Source organism: Peromyscus leucopus, chromosome 5, assembly GCF_004664715.2.
Source record: "Peromyscus leucopus breed LL Stock chromosome 5, UCI_PerLeu_2.1, whole genome shotgun sequence".
Lineage (NCBI taxonomy): Eukaryota > Metazoa > Chordata > Mammalia > Rodentia > Cricetidae > Peromyscus > Peromyscus leucopus.
The window spans coordinates 105,688,592-105,703,978 of NC_051067.1; the positions used below are offsets into that span (position 1 = coordinate 105,688,592).

Below are 15,387 nucleotides of genomic sequence, written 5' to 3' on the forward strand. Positions count from 1 at the left end.
TGTCTAAAAGTCGCGTTACCCCTCCCACTCCTCCACAAGGTTGTCCCAGGAGGTCGGGAGGGCCAGGACCCCAGGGAGCAACAGCCACACACCTGGGACTTCTTTTCACGGAAGACCTCAGTAGAGCCAGTGGGGCTTAGCGCAAGTTGCTGCATGGAGGGTGGGAATTTCAGGCCTCTGCCAGGGTCGAGGCAATCCTGCTGGTCCACGAGATGAGGTGCTCGCGCTGACCAACCATAAGCGTTAGAATTCTGCAGTCCCAGCGGTCAGTTGAGCGCCGCCCTTGAACAGGTCTGAAGACACCAGGCTCTCTCTTGAGCTGGGCCTGTTCAAGGACTGCAGGCAAGTCAGAGCCCCGAGAAATTGAGAACTACTGCTAACCATGGCAACACCTACGCCCAAGGATGATGTGGGCACAAGAAAGGGGTTTGATCGCTACAAGTGGGAATTCAAAGACAGCAATAAAGACTTCTGGCTGGGGGGACACGCCGTGGTCAAGACCCTGAGTATCGTAAGCTGGATTGGAATTCTAGGGGTGTCTGTGGAGGGGAGGGCCTCAGAAGTTTGGGAGAGACCTTGCAGCAGCTCAGGTGTATGCATTTTTCCACCCAGGTCTTCATGATCGCTGGACTCAACCGCTTTGAATCAATTGCCGCACATCCCCTCCTGATCCTGATCCTCTCTATGGAACTGTCCTTTTTTGCTTTCTTCATGTTCCTTTACACCTTCGCCATCAGCAGATATACTACTTTCATCTACTGGCCTATGACTGTAAGTAAAGACTGTAGGAGAGGGGGTGCCAATCACATTCTAGCACCTGGAAAAAGACAACCTTGCCTCCTCTACTGGTGCTCAGGCTAGGAAGCTGGGTTGTAGAGGAGAAGCCAGGCTGAAAATCATCCCCAAACCTGCCTGTGTTGGGTCAAAGAAACAGGCCTGAGGCTTTGCTAGCCTCACAAATGGGGAAGGCTGTAACAACCAGCCATTTCTGCTAATGCTTTTGCTGGCATACATCTCATTGGAATATCATTCCAGGATTCAAAAGAGAAAATCAAACTCTGCATAAACCAGTAAGGTAAAGTGAAGCAAATTTCAAGCATGACTAAAACAATATCAGGTCTCTGACGAAAATAAAGAATGTTTCAGAAGCATGGTCAACCTGAAATAGTCATCCAATGGGGTGAGGCTGAGCTTGGTAAGTCACTCAAGCATCCATTCCTCTAGTTAGTCCCTTATCTGTACCTCAGGGTCTGTAAAAATCTGTAGGAAGATTGAACTCATGTAAACTTCTTGCCATTGTGTCTTAGGGTTCATGACTCAAATTCCCTCACCTCACTCAATGGAATCATCAAGTGTACCCACCTAGCTCCCTCATAGCCAATTAACACCTCAGCTTCCAGCTCCCTTTGTTCATTACCCACCTCTAGAGACCTCTGTTTCCCCATTTCATTACCCTTACAAACCAGCAAGTGAATTGCCAAAAGTCAAATAACCTGCCCTTCAACTCAACTCAACTAGTAAATTGCAAGAAAGAAAAAAAAAAAAAAGATCAAAACTTAATGCTTCTGATAGCTGTGATCACCTACCTATCTGCCCTCTTGTTAAAAGCTGTTAGTGTCCAGGGATCCATCAGTCCTCATGAAGTCAAGTACAGGAGAGAAGGAGATGGAACCTAAATGAAAACAGAATGCACAGAAGACAAAAAGATGGAGACTATGTGTCCAGGGAAGGGACTGAAAAGATCCAGTAAAATAACGTCCACCAAACCATGAAAGTCAATCCTCCTCTACTTAACCTAAACGTAGTGATGGAAATGTAACCAATGTTGCTTTTACTAAATAGCCTAGCTGGAAAGAAGGAAGGAAGAGAAATGAGGGAAGAAAGTAGGGAGTGAGGGAGAGAGGAAGGAATGGAGGGAGGAGAAGGGGAAGAAGAGGGAAGGAATAGAGATAGGATCCAAAGGTTCTCGAGATGGAAAACAGGAGTAGTGACAATACAAGCTGTAGATTGTTGGGAGTGACTCATGAAGTACCATTTTAGGAACTTGAGATATGGATTTTCAAATAATCTCAAGACAAGAGATGAGGCTTGTTTTAGCTTAGGTTTTTATTGCTGAGACAAAACATCATGACCAAAGCTACTTGGGGAGGAAAGAATTTATTCAGTTTATACTTTTACATCACAGTTCATCATCAAGGGAAGTCAGGATAAGAACTTAAGCCCGACAGGGACCTGGAGACAGGACATGATGCAGATGCCATGGAGGAATGCTGCTTCTGTCTTGCTCCCCGTGCTTTGCTCAGCCTGCTTTCTTATAGAACCCAGGACCACCAGCCCAGGGATGGTATCACCCATAATGGGCTGGACCTCTCCCATCAATCACTAATTAAGAAAATGCCCCCCAGCTGGATCTTTGGAGACATTTTCTCAATTGAGGCTCTCGACTCTCTGTTGAATCTAGTTCATGTCAAGTGGATGTAAAACTACCCAGCACAAGGCCTTAAGCCAAAGCCAAGCAGAGGACTAAGAAATCAAGCCAGCACTGTTTCTGGGATTACCATTTCATAATTGCTTACTACAGCTAGCACAGTGGAGACCCTGGCAACAAAAGTAGCTACCACAGTTAGTTAATCTTTCATTCTATTGGGAATGATAAGTTTAATTCAGTAGCTATATACATCTCGATTGGCTTTGAAAATTATAAATTTATAAACTCAAGTGCCAGTTGCTTTTGGGATACTATCTTACAAGGACTCCAACGTACAGTATGGCTCGATAACGAAGGGAATGGCTCAGTTGCCTTTAGCCTACTGGCTATAAGTGAGATAGGACCTCTGTTGGTCTTTTCTGTATCGAACACACAGATTGCAAGCCCAGTGCCACTTTGAGATCTTTGGCAGCAATTAACCATGCAGCTCACACATGATTGAGCCGGAATGATAATGAGTATTCAGAGACAGGTAATGCCTAGGGGGCACTCACCAACCTAAGACCAAGCACCTGTGAGGCCTGGGCAGGCATCTCCATGATGGGTAAGGTGACCTGCTGATGTCCCACGCAACCCAAGTCAGAAGCTCATTTTTTTTTTCAGAAGCTCATTTTTTAATAAAAGGGGGACCTGCAGGGTCCTGGCACCCGTTTTGGGTAAATGTTGCCTTGCTTGCGGACCTTGACCTTGTTGTCCTCCCAATGCTAATTCCCTGCCAGGTTCCACCCTCCTGAATGCTTAAGAGAAGTTCCTTGTCTGTGTATCCTGAATAATGGGCATTTACAGCTGAGATGCAAGATTGTAAAACATCAGTAGCAAACTTCTGCCCTCCCATTGTGCTGTAAGCCTGTATTTAAGACCTCCTACCCCCTTCAAGAAATGATATTCGACATTAAAATTATACATATATATATATGTATATATACATATATATATAATTGAATGAATACTTTGAATGTAATCTATGAATACCACAAATGTGATTAATATCATGGGTGTAATTTAAAAAAAAAAAAACAACCAAGCTGGCTTTGGTGATGGAATTGGCTCACTTCTTCTCTAAACCCAAGCATATTGCTAAAAGAAAATGTTGAGAGATTCTTCAGTCCCATATCAGAACAGCCCTCTGGTGTGGGACAGAAGGAAACCAATAACAAAGAACCATTGTCTTCAAGATTATAATTCTCTCCATGCTTACTCTTCATCTCTCGGAATCCTTTCTTACATGTTATGTCCTCTTTAAATCCAAACTTTGCATTTTGATAAAAAATAAGTTTTTTCAGCCGGGCAGTGGTGGCCCACGCCTTTAATCCCAGCACCCGGGAGGCAGAGGCAGGCAGATCTCTGTGAGTTCGAGGCCAGCCTGGTCTACAAAGCGAGTTACAGGAAAGGCACGAAGCTACACAGAGAAACCCTGTCTGGAAAAAAAAAAAAAAAGGTTTTTCCAATAGCAACCTCTGAAGTCTCCAGAAGGAAGATGAGGCCCCAACAACAACAACTCTACACAATCCAGAATGATGCCATGGTAATCATCATCATACTACACTTCTTGCCGGAATTTCAGACAATCTCACCCATTACTCTAAAACTTGCTGTGGAACCTACAATTAGTCTAACTGAGATTTAACTATCTGAGCTTTCTCACAGTACCCAACAGAGATACCATAATCCCCCAAACAGCAGGAAGCAATTCTAAGAAAATGACACACCCCTTCTCCTAAGGTTTCATATTTCTCAGGGTTATAGATGATGGTTATAGGGTTGGGGGTGGAAGAAAATATTAAACTCAGTATTCTTCTTAAGAAAAGAAAATGTCTCAAAAAAAGAGAAAAGAAGAAATGGAATGGATAGGAATAAGATATTATGGTAGATTACTGTATATACTAGTAAACAAATTTAGTAAAATAGCAGCCTTAGATAATTTGCACTGTAATTTGCACTGTTATGGATTCTTATATGTTGATACAAATGTAAACTATTTTTATATTCCTGTTTAAGATAATTTGTATATTGATAAAAATACAGAACTATATTTGTTATAATGTACATATATTTCTACTCTTATTTGAAATATTTGTATATTGATACAAATGTAAATTTATATCTGTCATACTTTATGTATGTTCTACTTCTATGTAGGATATTCTGTATATTGATATATATTTAAGACTATTGTCATATTGCATATTGCACTATATATTCCTACCTCTGTTATAAATATCTTGTGTATTGTCACAAAAAAAAAAAAAAGAAATCAAGCCAGCATCTGGAGAATACTGCATCCATAGAGGAAAGAAAAGATGGAAGATATACACATGTTGCCAACACAAAGAAGCAGGAAATATTGATCTGTACTTGACTTGTGGGAATGGGGATAAGAGACCTAGGTTTTCTTTGAGAATGGGAAAGCTAAGAGCTTTCCCTTGCATAGATTTGGAATCTGAATTTTTTGCTGCCCAGAGTCTAGAAAACACATGCCTTGGGCTGATGATGTTCTAATTACATCCTATGAACTCATAACAGAAATAAATGCAGAACCACAGCCAAAGCATGTGAATTGTGATACACTTGGTCTTTTAAAAATTCTCCAAACTAAGAATCAAAAATTGGCACACATGGTCCATGTTTCCATAGGATATGTCAATAATCTTAACACTCAAAAGCCAAAACAGGAAAACTGATTTCAAGGCCATCCTGAACTCATAGCAAAAATTTGGTGTCAAAAGTTAAATAAATGAAACAAGTTGGAAGAATAGAATCCTGAGACTCAGAGACCATACATGAGCTGTGATGTGAGAACATAATTAATGCCATTTAAATGATTGCAGATAAAAATAAGACTATAACACTGGGCAGTGGTGGCACAGACCTTTGATCCCAGCACTTGGGAGGCAGAGGCAGGCAGATGTCTGAGTTAGAGGCCAGCCTAGACTACAGGGCCAGTTCCAGGACAGCCAAGGCTGCATAGAGAAACTTTGTATTGAAAAACAAACAGCAACAAAAAGACTATAGGGACAGAATAAACAATTTTTAAAGTGCATAGTTTAATGTCTATAATAGAAAATATAATACTTGAAGTAAAAATGTGAACAGATGAGTTAAAAACAGATCAGGGTCCAGTGTGGTAGCACAATCTGTCATCCCAGCACTCAGGAGGCTGAGGAAGGAGGCTCAAGAGTTCAAGGCCAGCCTGTACTACAGAGTGAGTTTGAGGTCAGCCTGAGACAAAGCAAGACCTTGTCTAAACGAAAAGTTGTTGAGAGAGTTGGAATGTCTCTAGAGAATTTGTTCAGTAGTTAAGAATACTTGTTGCTCTTACAGAGGACCTGGGTTCAGTTCCCAGCAGCCATATCAGGTGACTTTTGGCCTCCTGTGACTTGACTTTCAGAGGATCTGACCCTCCTCTGGCCTCCACTCACCTACACACATGTGATACACATATACACATGCAGGCAAAACACTCATGCATATAAAATAAATACAAATGAATACATATACAGAACGAGTGAGCAGCTCTGACACAACTAAAGAGAAAATGAAGGAGTTCACAGGTACAGGAGAAATAGCTAGAACGAGCCTGGAAAGATAAACAGAAGGAATATGAAGGAGAAGATGAGCCACAGAATACAAAATCAGAGTTCCATACAAGAGACTGGAGAAGAAACATTTAAAGTGATCAAAACCAAGAACTTTCTATATTTAATGAAACTGACATCATCTAAATATGGCATGATATAGAACCCCAAAACTTTGTCCCTCCACAGTAGCAATGGTTAAACTGGGGAAAAACTGGCAACAAACATTTCAGAAATCTTACTTGTAACTTAGAGCAACCAAGAGAATGTTTGGTTGTTGTTTTGTTTGTCTTTTTGTTGGGTTTTTGTTTTTGGTTTTCAAGACAGGGTTTCATGGTGTAGTCCTGGCTGTCCTGGAACTCACTCTGTAGACCAGGCTGGCCTTGAGCTCAAGAAATCTGCCTGCCTCTGCCTTCTGAGTGCTGGGATTAAAGACATGTGCCACCATCACTGGCCATGAGAATGTTTAATAAAGAAAGAAACTGCTGAATAATAGTAAGAGGGCATTGGACATTTTAACTTATCAGACAGCTAAAGAATTCAGGTTCAAATCCATATGCTAAGATATGACTGAAAATAAATGAAGCATCTACCACCAGATGTGGTAACATACACCTCTGTTCTAACACTTGGAAGGTTGAGGCAAGAGATCAGAAGTTCAAAACCAGCCTCAGCTACATAGCAAGTTTGAGGCCAGGTTAGGCTATACTGGTACTGGTGGTGGAGGTAAGGTCTGGCAAGGTGTTTTTGGCTTCTTAGCCTCCTATCCAAGCCCACAGAGACTGCAAAGTAAGCAGTAATCTCTGTTCAAAGTGCAGCCATTGAACAGGCAGATACACAGTCAAAACTGACAGCAGCTACCCAAGTGAAGGTAATCAAGGCCCCAGTTATTGCTTGGGGCCTCCTTTAGTTGTTGTTTGCTGACTTCCTTTATGGGTTCAAGTGGGGGAGGAGTTTGCTTACAAAGGGTGTAATTTGGGTGGTTCTCTATTAAGACTAATAGGCTTGGACTATATAAGCCCTTGCTCATATCCTTCCCATAATGCATCTGATTTTAATCATATGCAACTCCAAATATGCATAGTCATAAGATGGTAAATAGGGGATTCTTCCTAAAAGTTTTCCTGAAAACACAGTTTTAGCTTATTGCACATGCACCCAAAAACAGTTTAGGCCAGATCAGCACTCCTACTTTCCATATCCCCCTCCACAGTACTGAATAAATTGGGTAGAAATTGTCCAAGTCATTAAGGGGAGGAGAAACTTACTCCACTAGGAGTTTGATGCAGGTGGGGGTCCCAGGTTGCTTACAGGTTGTTAGGTGCATTGTTCAGAGAGGAATATGTATGCATAGTACATGCAACGGAGTGTCCTAGGATGCCAAATGCATTGTAACAAGAGAAAGGAGGTGAGGTTAGTTGGAAAGAAGTTGAGTAGCCAAAGTGGGAAGACAGACAAAGAGAAGGGTGACAGGGAAAGGGAGGTAATGTGGTTGATTACTTTATATACATGTATAAAAATATAATGGGGAAGCTGGAGAGATGGCTCAGTGGTTGAGAGCACTGACTGTTCTTCCAGAGGAACCAGGTTCAATTCCCAACACCTATGTGGCAGCTATCAACTGTCTATAACTTCAAGATCTGACAACCTCACACAGACATACATGTAGGAAAAACACCAATACAAATAAATTATAAATAAATAAATTACTAAATAAAATATAATGAGCCCATCATTGTGTATAACTAATATGAGCTTGTAAAAAACATAAATAATATCTTTGGAAAAATGAAAAGAACTACAAGAATGGATTTTCCCAACCAGATACCAGATTTACCCTAAGATGTGGTCGCTAGATCATGGATTAACTATTGGAATTGTTACAAATGGAATGTTTGTGTCCTCCCTGGATTTATATTCTGAGATGGGGCCTTTGAGGAAGCAACTAAAAATAGACAGAAAACTTAAGGTTGGGACCCTGATCCAAAACGATGAGTATCATTCCAGGAAGAGACAGGTCATATGAAAGGTCATATGAAGGTAGAGAGGGAAGGGCTGTTGTCTCCAGCCAGGGAGAGTGCTCTAGGACCTTGCTCTTGGTCCTTCCAGACCCAGAACTCTGAGAGGATAAACATCTGTTGTTTAAGCCACCCAGCCTATTGTATTTTATAATAGTGTACTAACGTGGGAATAGATCAGAGAATTCAGACTTATACACATACTGCAACTTGTATATGACAGAGGTAGCATTAAAACAGCAGCTGGTGAGTTGGCTAAGCAGTTAAGAGCACTGGCTGCTCCCGCAGAGGATCCAGGTTGGGTTCCCAGCACCCAAGCAGCTCACAAGCTGCTGTAACTCCAGGGAGTTCAATGCCCTCTCTGGCTTCTCAGGCACTACGCTCATTTGGTATGACTACATGCATGCAGACAACACACTCATACACATAAAATAAAAATAAGCAAACCTTTTTGTAAAAGAAAGTTGGACAGAACATTCAATGAGAGTACCTAGGAATATTGGCAGGAGAGATTGTACATCCCACTAAAATTAAAAACAGTTTAAAATTTGGACACTCTAAGATAAAACACAATTAATAGAAAATGGGACAGGGGGCACAAATACATAGAATTTTGGTTGGTTTTATTCTGTGTTGGGAGAAGAAAGCTTGTATATGGTAAAGGAAGACCAAATCCCCGAGGAATGAAAAGAAAAAAAATGATGAAGGAGGAAGCAATCAAGGAAGGTGGTCCAGGGGGTAGGGCAGGGCTGGGTGTAGAGGGAGCGGCAAGGCTCCCAGAGTTACGTCAGAGAGCAAGGACCTTCTGGCAGCAGCAATACTGCTCACGGAAGCTCTCACGGAGAGGAGAGTACAGAAATGATGAGGGGAAGTACCGAACAGAGATACCATCAAGTAGCCTATGCATGTATTTACATGACTACTGATAGGTGTTTTAGGCAAGATGGTATCTGTGGCTCACCTGGGCAGACAGCAGTTAAGTTTGGACTGTGTGCTCCACTCACAGAGGCCAGCAGGGAGCCGCTGGTTGATCTGCTTGGCCAGAAACATATTTGCCTTTGTATATTTTAAATTATCGGGGTGGGGGGACATTTGAACTTGGTTACATGGAGGATACTGTGCTGTTTCTGGGGTGCATGGGGCACAGCTATCTAAGACCAGCTTATCTCTCTCACTTTCAGGACCTCTTGAACGACCTCTGCACCTGTGTGTTCCTCATAGGCGGCGTAGTCTTTGCTGTGAAGTCTAAAAGTGAATATACAATGACCTACATTTCCGCTGTGGTGAGGTGTTTCTTCTAAGCTATGGGTTTCCTAAATCACTGTCACAAAAATCCTGGGATCGTGGGCTAGGTTGCTGCTGAGTCTATAGAGTGCTGGTCTAGCCTGATCTATGACACTGCAAAAACTTACTGTAGTACCTCATGCCTACCTACAATGTTGGCACTCAGGAAGTAGAGGCAGAGGATCCAAAGTCCAAAGCCATCCTTGGCACAATAGTAAGTTCAAGGCCAGCCTGGGTACATGAGACCCTGTCTTAAACAAACAAATAAAGCTTAGGTCAATGCAAATTTAAGAAGTTGGTAAATGTTTCTAATGCAGAAGACACATTTTTAAACATGGTGTCTAAGAAGGCAGCCAAGTCACCTTTGACTCTCGTGTATGTGAAAAGAAAGGGAAAAGAAAGATGATGGGGACACTGGGCATGAAACCAGGGAGGGCTACTGAAGGAGGGTCTAGGATTGAGATGTTTATGGGTACCCTGTGCATCATCTCTGATGAGAGACCAAGATGGAATCTGTGCCTGCCTCTAGGTGGATAGTCAAAATAATGAAGAGCCACTTGTTTCCCTAGGTTCTTATGGCAATTGCCGCATTTTTTGCTCTCGTCGACCTCTGTCTTCAAAGGAAACACTTCAAAGCCAAGAAGCTCCGAAAGCTCCATCTGCTTGCTCCGGACAAGTTCGGCAAGATGCCAGACCCGAACCTCAAATTACTACTGGAGCAGAAAGAAGAAGAGGAGCAAAAGCAGAAGGAGAAGGAGGAGAAGGAGAGGAAGGAGAGGGAGGCAAAGCTGAAAGCAAAGCAGAAGAAGAAGCAGGCGAAGGCAAAAAAGGGCGGCAAGAAAAAGAAGTGACTGGAGGGAGACACCCTCGGTCAGGAATGGCAGCCAGCTTTGTGGCCAGGCCTTTCTACACCCTCCCCTTCTCGGCTTTCTAGCCTACTTTTCTTTTCCATCAATAAACACCTCTTGGAAAGAAAATTTCTCTTTAAATGGATTTTGTACTAAAAGTTGGACACCATTTGTCCGGCGCTCTTCATCCCACAGAAACTCCTGGAAATTTCGGTGCTAAGGGAAAGGCCCCAGAGGGGTCACGACCCACAGGTTGAGAACCACTGCACTAGAGGTTCTACCCACCCTGAAAGGGTTTCATCCTCCTGAGGGAAGAGGGAAGACTCCAGCAGACATCCAAGGAAGGAGATGTGTAAGTAGAAGCCTGGAGTCCTAAGAGTGAAACGGAGAAAGGAGCTAACAGTGTTCTTGGGAGTGCACAGCAGACTTCCTCACACTTCCTCATCTCAGGCGATCACAACACAGGAGTTAGTTCCAGGTCCTTGTCTCAGGAACTCAAAAAGGGGAATCCACAGGCCAAGGCTGAGTTTTGAAGAGGCGTTTTCTTTATAGAAAGAAAGCTCGGGGACGGGAGAGATGGCTCTTGGTTAAAGCATCCTTTACTTAGAAAAGACCCCAAGAAAGTTGGCTGACAACTGTAACAACCTGTAACCCCAGCTCCACAATCCAACTGCCTCTTCAGGCCTCCACAAGCAACTATTCTCACATGCACATACCCCACACAGGAATATTTTCACACACAGAGTAAGCCTTTAACAAAACAGTAGCAGCTTTTTATAGGACTTACAGCAGAAAGTAGCCAAAGACAGAAGTTTCTGCTGTGATTGAGTAGCATATTCAGCACATCACAAGAGGGCCCTCACTATGCAAGTAGCCATGGATCAACCATGCAGGTAACCACATGCCATATATGCACTGCTTGCCAGCTAGGAAAGTCATACCACATGAAGCTTGTGCGTTATGTGATATTTTGATGGCATTCTGACAATAAAGCTTGCTTTGAGTCAGAGGGCAGAGCTAGCTAACCAAAATAAACCATAGAGGCTTGGAGGACAGATAGGAAACAGGAAGTAGTAAGGAAGGGCTGAGAGAGGATCTCAGCCCTTTTGGATGGAAGAATGGTAAAGATAGGTGGTCACTGGTGGCTTCTCTGAAGCTTCTCTGATCATTCAGGTTCTTACCCCAATATATGACTCCCAATTTTTTATTGTTAAAATAATTAGATAAACACATCACCTGGCATCCAACTTGGGGCACAAAATCAGGAGATAGCTGCTGGCCCCTGGCTTTGCGGCCAACAGGAGCTGCATCAGCTAGAACCACAACTGTGCCTCCGACTGGCTCCTCCTTCCTTGTCCCAAGCCCTCTGAGTGAGCCTGGGATTTTCCTGTTGCAGTCTCTCTACAACAGCCTCCAGCTGCTGCCCAAACTCCACAGAACCCAAACTCCAGAGGTGCCTGGGCTCCAAACAGAGTTAGCTTCCCACAACTGGCTGGCTCTGCCTTCGGCCAACTCCCGCCACATGTGCTTCTTCCACAAGTCATCCTATGTCTGCTTTTCAGACAGCTGGCTCCTTCTCCCTGTGGGTTGCAGACTTCCCCTGTTGCCCTCCTCGGGTTGCTGCCACAACAGGATAGTGTCCTTAACACGAGCTCAGGCTTCTATTGTTGCAACCGGGACACACACTCAACTCACAGCTACAGGTGAGCAGTTGCAGCAGCCCTCAGCAAGGCTCTGCAACATCCGTGTTCTCAGCTCAACTGTGCTATGCAGTGACAGTCAGCCTCATACTTCACTATCGTCGTCAGCAGATCTGGTGAGACAACTGGGAATTCTTAAAGAGGAGAATTAGATTTAAAAGAAAAAAAAAAGAGAATAAAAAAAAAAAAGGCCAGGCAGTGGTGGTGCATGCCTTTAATCCCAGCACTTGGGAGGCAGAGGCAGGCGGATCTCTGTGAGTTCGAGGCCAGCCTGGGCTACAGAGTGAGTTCCAGGAAAGGTACCAAAGCTACAGAGAAACTCTGTCTTGAAAAACCAAAACAAACAAAAAAAAAGGGGGGGGGTTCTCACATAAAAAAAATGGGAAATAATTTTATGATGCATGGAGTTAGGTCTCTGTATAGTTCCACAATAGATGTTTTGAAATAAAACAATTAAATGTAGGGATAATCAACTTATCTGGGATTGAGGTAATGTCAATTATAATCATTATCATTTTGGTAACTCTTGTTTTATCCCTTAAAAACTTGTTTGATATGGGTGCCAAATATGAAAAGTGAACTGATAAGATAAAATCCTTAGAAAAGCAGACTGATGAAACTAAGAAAAATATTCACAGACAGAGGAGTTTAAAGCAGAAGTTACCACACCATTGCATTATGAAACTGAAGAGGAGAGGCCCAATGTCATTAGAAAACCAACCTTATTTTATCCAATTACCACTCAAGAATGACCACCAGATAATAGACATCTCCAAGGCTATTCAGAAGATAGCTAGGATCCTATAGAAATGTTAGATTTGAAGAGATTTAGGGAAGCAACAGTTTAATATGGTATGCATTCACTTTTTGTGAAGCAGATGTTAAATTCATGGGCTACTCTGAACAGAATTATTCCACAAGACTGGAAAGATTTAGTTAGAGCCATATTAGAAGCTGGTCCTCAGTTACAGTGGAGAACCTGTTGGAAAGATGAAGCTAGAGTCATCAAACGAGGTAGGGATAAAGATTATGAGATTTCCCAAGATCAAATCTTCAGTGAGGACCATTATGATGATGTGTAAAGACAGATTACATTTGATGATCACACCTTGGCCCTATGCCATACAGCAGCTTTAAATGCTTGAGACAAGACTGAAGAATCAGGAAAGAGGACTTAGCCATTTACTAATGTTACACAAGGTCCAAAGAAGCCTTCACTGACTTTTTACAAAGATTGACTTCAGCTGTAAATAGAATAATATCAGATTATTAGACAAATATTAATTGAATCTTTGGTTTTTGAAAATGCTAATGTAAAAGGGTGACTAGGCCTTTAAAGGCAACATCTGCACCCACAGACAAATGGATTAAAAATACAGCTGATGTTAGATCTCATCCTTATGATGATACTTGGATAGGAGAAGTGACTTCTAAAAATTTTAAGAAAAGTCAAAAGGTTGGATGTTTTAATTGTGGTAAACCAGGTCAACTGAAAAGCAATTGTAGACAAGGCATTCCTAGGAACATTTTTTTTTTTTTTAGAGAGAATCCAAACAGAAGGCCCCAGCTTTCTGGAATATGCAGAAGGTGTGGCAAAGGCCAACACTGGACTAATGAATACAGATCAACATGAAATAGGCAAGGTAACCCTTTGCTGTTGGGAAATACCATGGGGGGGGCCTCTTGCAGGCCCCCATGTCAAATTTGGTTCAATCATTCCCTCTCAGCATCAGGGAAACTCCTCCACAGTGCAATTAAAAGACTTAATACCTGTTATGAAAAACCATACTGCTCTGAATGAAAGAACAGCTTTAGAAGATAAAACAAAAATTTCAGGAGAAACCATAAAGCAAATATTTTGGCAAACTTCCATAAATGGTCAAAGACCAAAGTTAAAAATACAAATGTAATTGAAAGAATGGTAGACATGGGGGCAGATATAACAATAATTGCACCAAAATCTTGCCATCAATATTGGCCTTTTCAGGAGGTAAATGTTCAGCTTTTAGGGATTGGAACTTTATTTCAGGCAAAACAAACTGCAAGATGGGGCAAATGTATAAGGCTAGAAGGACAGAGAGGAAAATGAAAGCCATGTGTGACTAACATAGAAATGAATTTATGGGAACATGATTTGTTACAACAATGGAATACCCAGATTCCAATGTTCCAATTATATTCCTCCAATCTCAAAAACAAACCATAAGCTAATTTATGCTTCTGAGAAAAATACTAAAAGGTATCATAAAGAATAGTCACTGACCATTCAAGTTGTACATAAAGAGGCCACAAGAGTTGCTGATCTTTCAAAGGTACCAACAACCCTACCTTTAAAATGGTTAACTGACAAAACTGTCTGGATGAAACAATGGTCTTTGATATCAGAAAAATTACAGGGATTAGAGCAGCTGGTACAGGAGCAGCTAAATGCTCAACATATTAAAGAATCAACCAGTCCTTGGAATTCTCCTACTGGAGTCAAGCTCTGACCTGTTGAAGGTTTCTTGGGGAAGGAGAGAAGAATGAGGAAGTATTAAATAGAAATATAGGTAGAGACAACAAGAAAGACAGAGACACAGGATAGCTTCCAGAGAGCCCTGGGTCAATACTCAACCACCCAGAGTTTTATTTTAATGGGCTTTTTATACACTACCAAGGGGAGAGACAAAAGACCTCCCCCTTTCAAGGTCAAAGCACAATGTACAGCCAAGTATAGACTCTTCAAAACACCTGGTAATCACATCCCTGGCCAAATTATCCCATTATGCAGCCATGCTGGGTAAAGCAAGTTTAGATCCTCTGACCTTGAGTAAGGCCTTACTAGGGAGCCTCTGTGGGCCCCCATATTCTTCAGTATTTGTCATCAAAAATAAATCCTTTTAATGGAAATGGAGAATGGTAAAATACCTAAGAGATATTAATATGGTGACTCAGCCAATGAGCTCTTTACAGTCTGGAATTCCCTTGTCTTCTCTATTACCTAAAGGATAGTCTATTATACTGATTGATTTAGAAGACTGCTTTATTACTATACCTTTGGGAAAACAGAATAGAGAAAATTTTGCCTTCACAGTGCCTACTTGTAATCAATCCCAGCCTCTTCAAATGTATCAGTGGAAAGTTCATCCACAGGGATGTTAAATAGCAATACCTTGTGTTACTATTTTGTATAACAGTCATTGGAAATAATTTGTAATCAGTTCCCTCTATCTAAAATTTACATGGATGATATCTTACTAGCTGATTCAGATGCAGATACCTTAGAGAAAATGTTTAAAGAAATAAAGAAAATTTTGCCTTGTTGGGGATTACAAATTATTCCTGAAAAAATATAAAGAGGAGAGTCTATTAATTACCTAGGATATAAGATAGGTTTACAAAAAAAATTCAACCACAGAAAGTACAAATCAGGAGAGATCAATTACAAATACTTAATGATTTTCAAAAATTGCTGAGAGATAGTAACTGGCTATG

The 15,387-nt window shown here is 41.8% G+C and overlaps 1 protein-coding gene across 1 annotated transcript; it reads left to right on the forward strand.

The window, feature by feature from the left end:
• Positions 1–83: 83 nt before the first annotated feature.
• Positions 84–10,342, forward strand: LOC114703553 (CKLF-like MARVEL transmembrane domain-containing protein 2B). The gene is made up of 4 exons (XM_028884389.2): positions 84–511; positions 613–771; positions 9,263–9,364; positions 9,935–10,342. Exons 1-4 carry the CDS (start codon positions 383–385, stop codon positions 10,214–10,216), a joined length of 672 nt encoding a protein of 223 aa, XP_028740222.1. The 5' UTR covers positions 84–382; the 3' UTR covers positions 10,217–10,342.
• Positions 10,343–15,387: the final 5,045 nt, after the last annotated feature.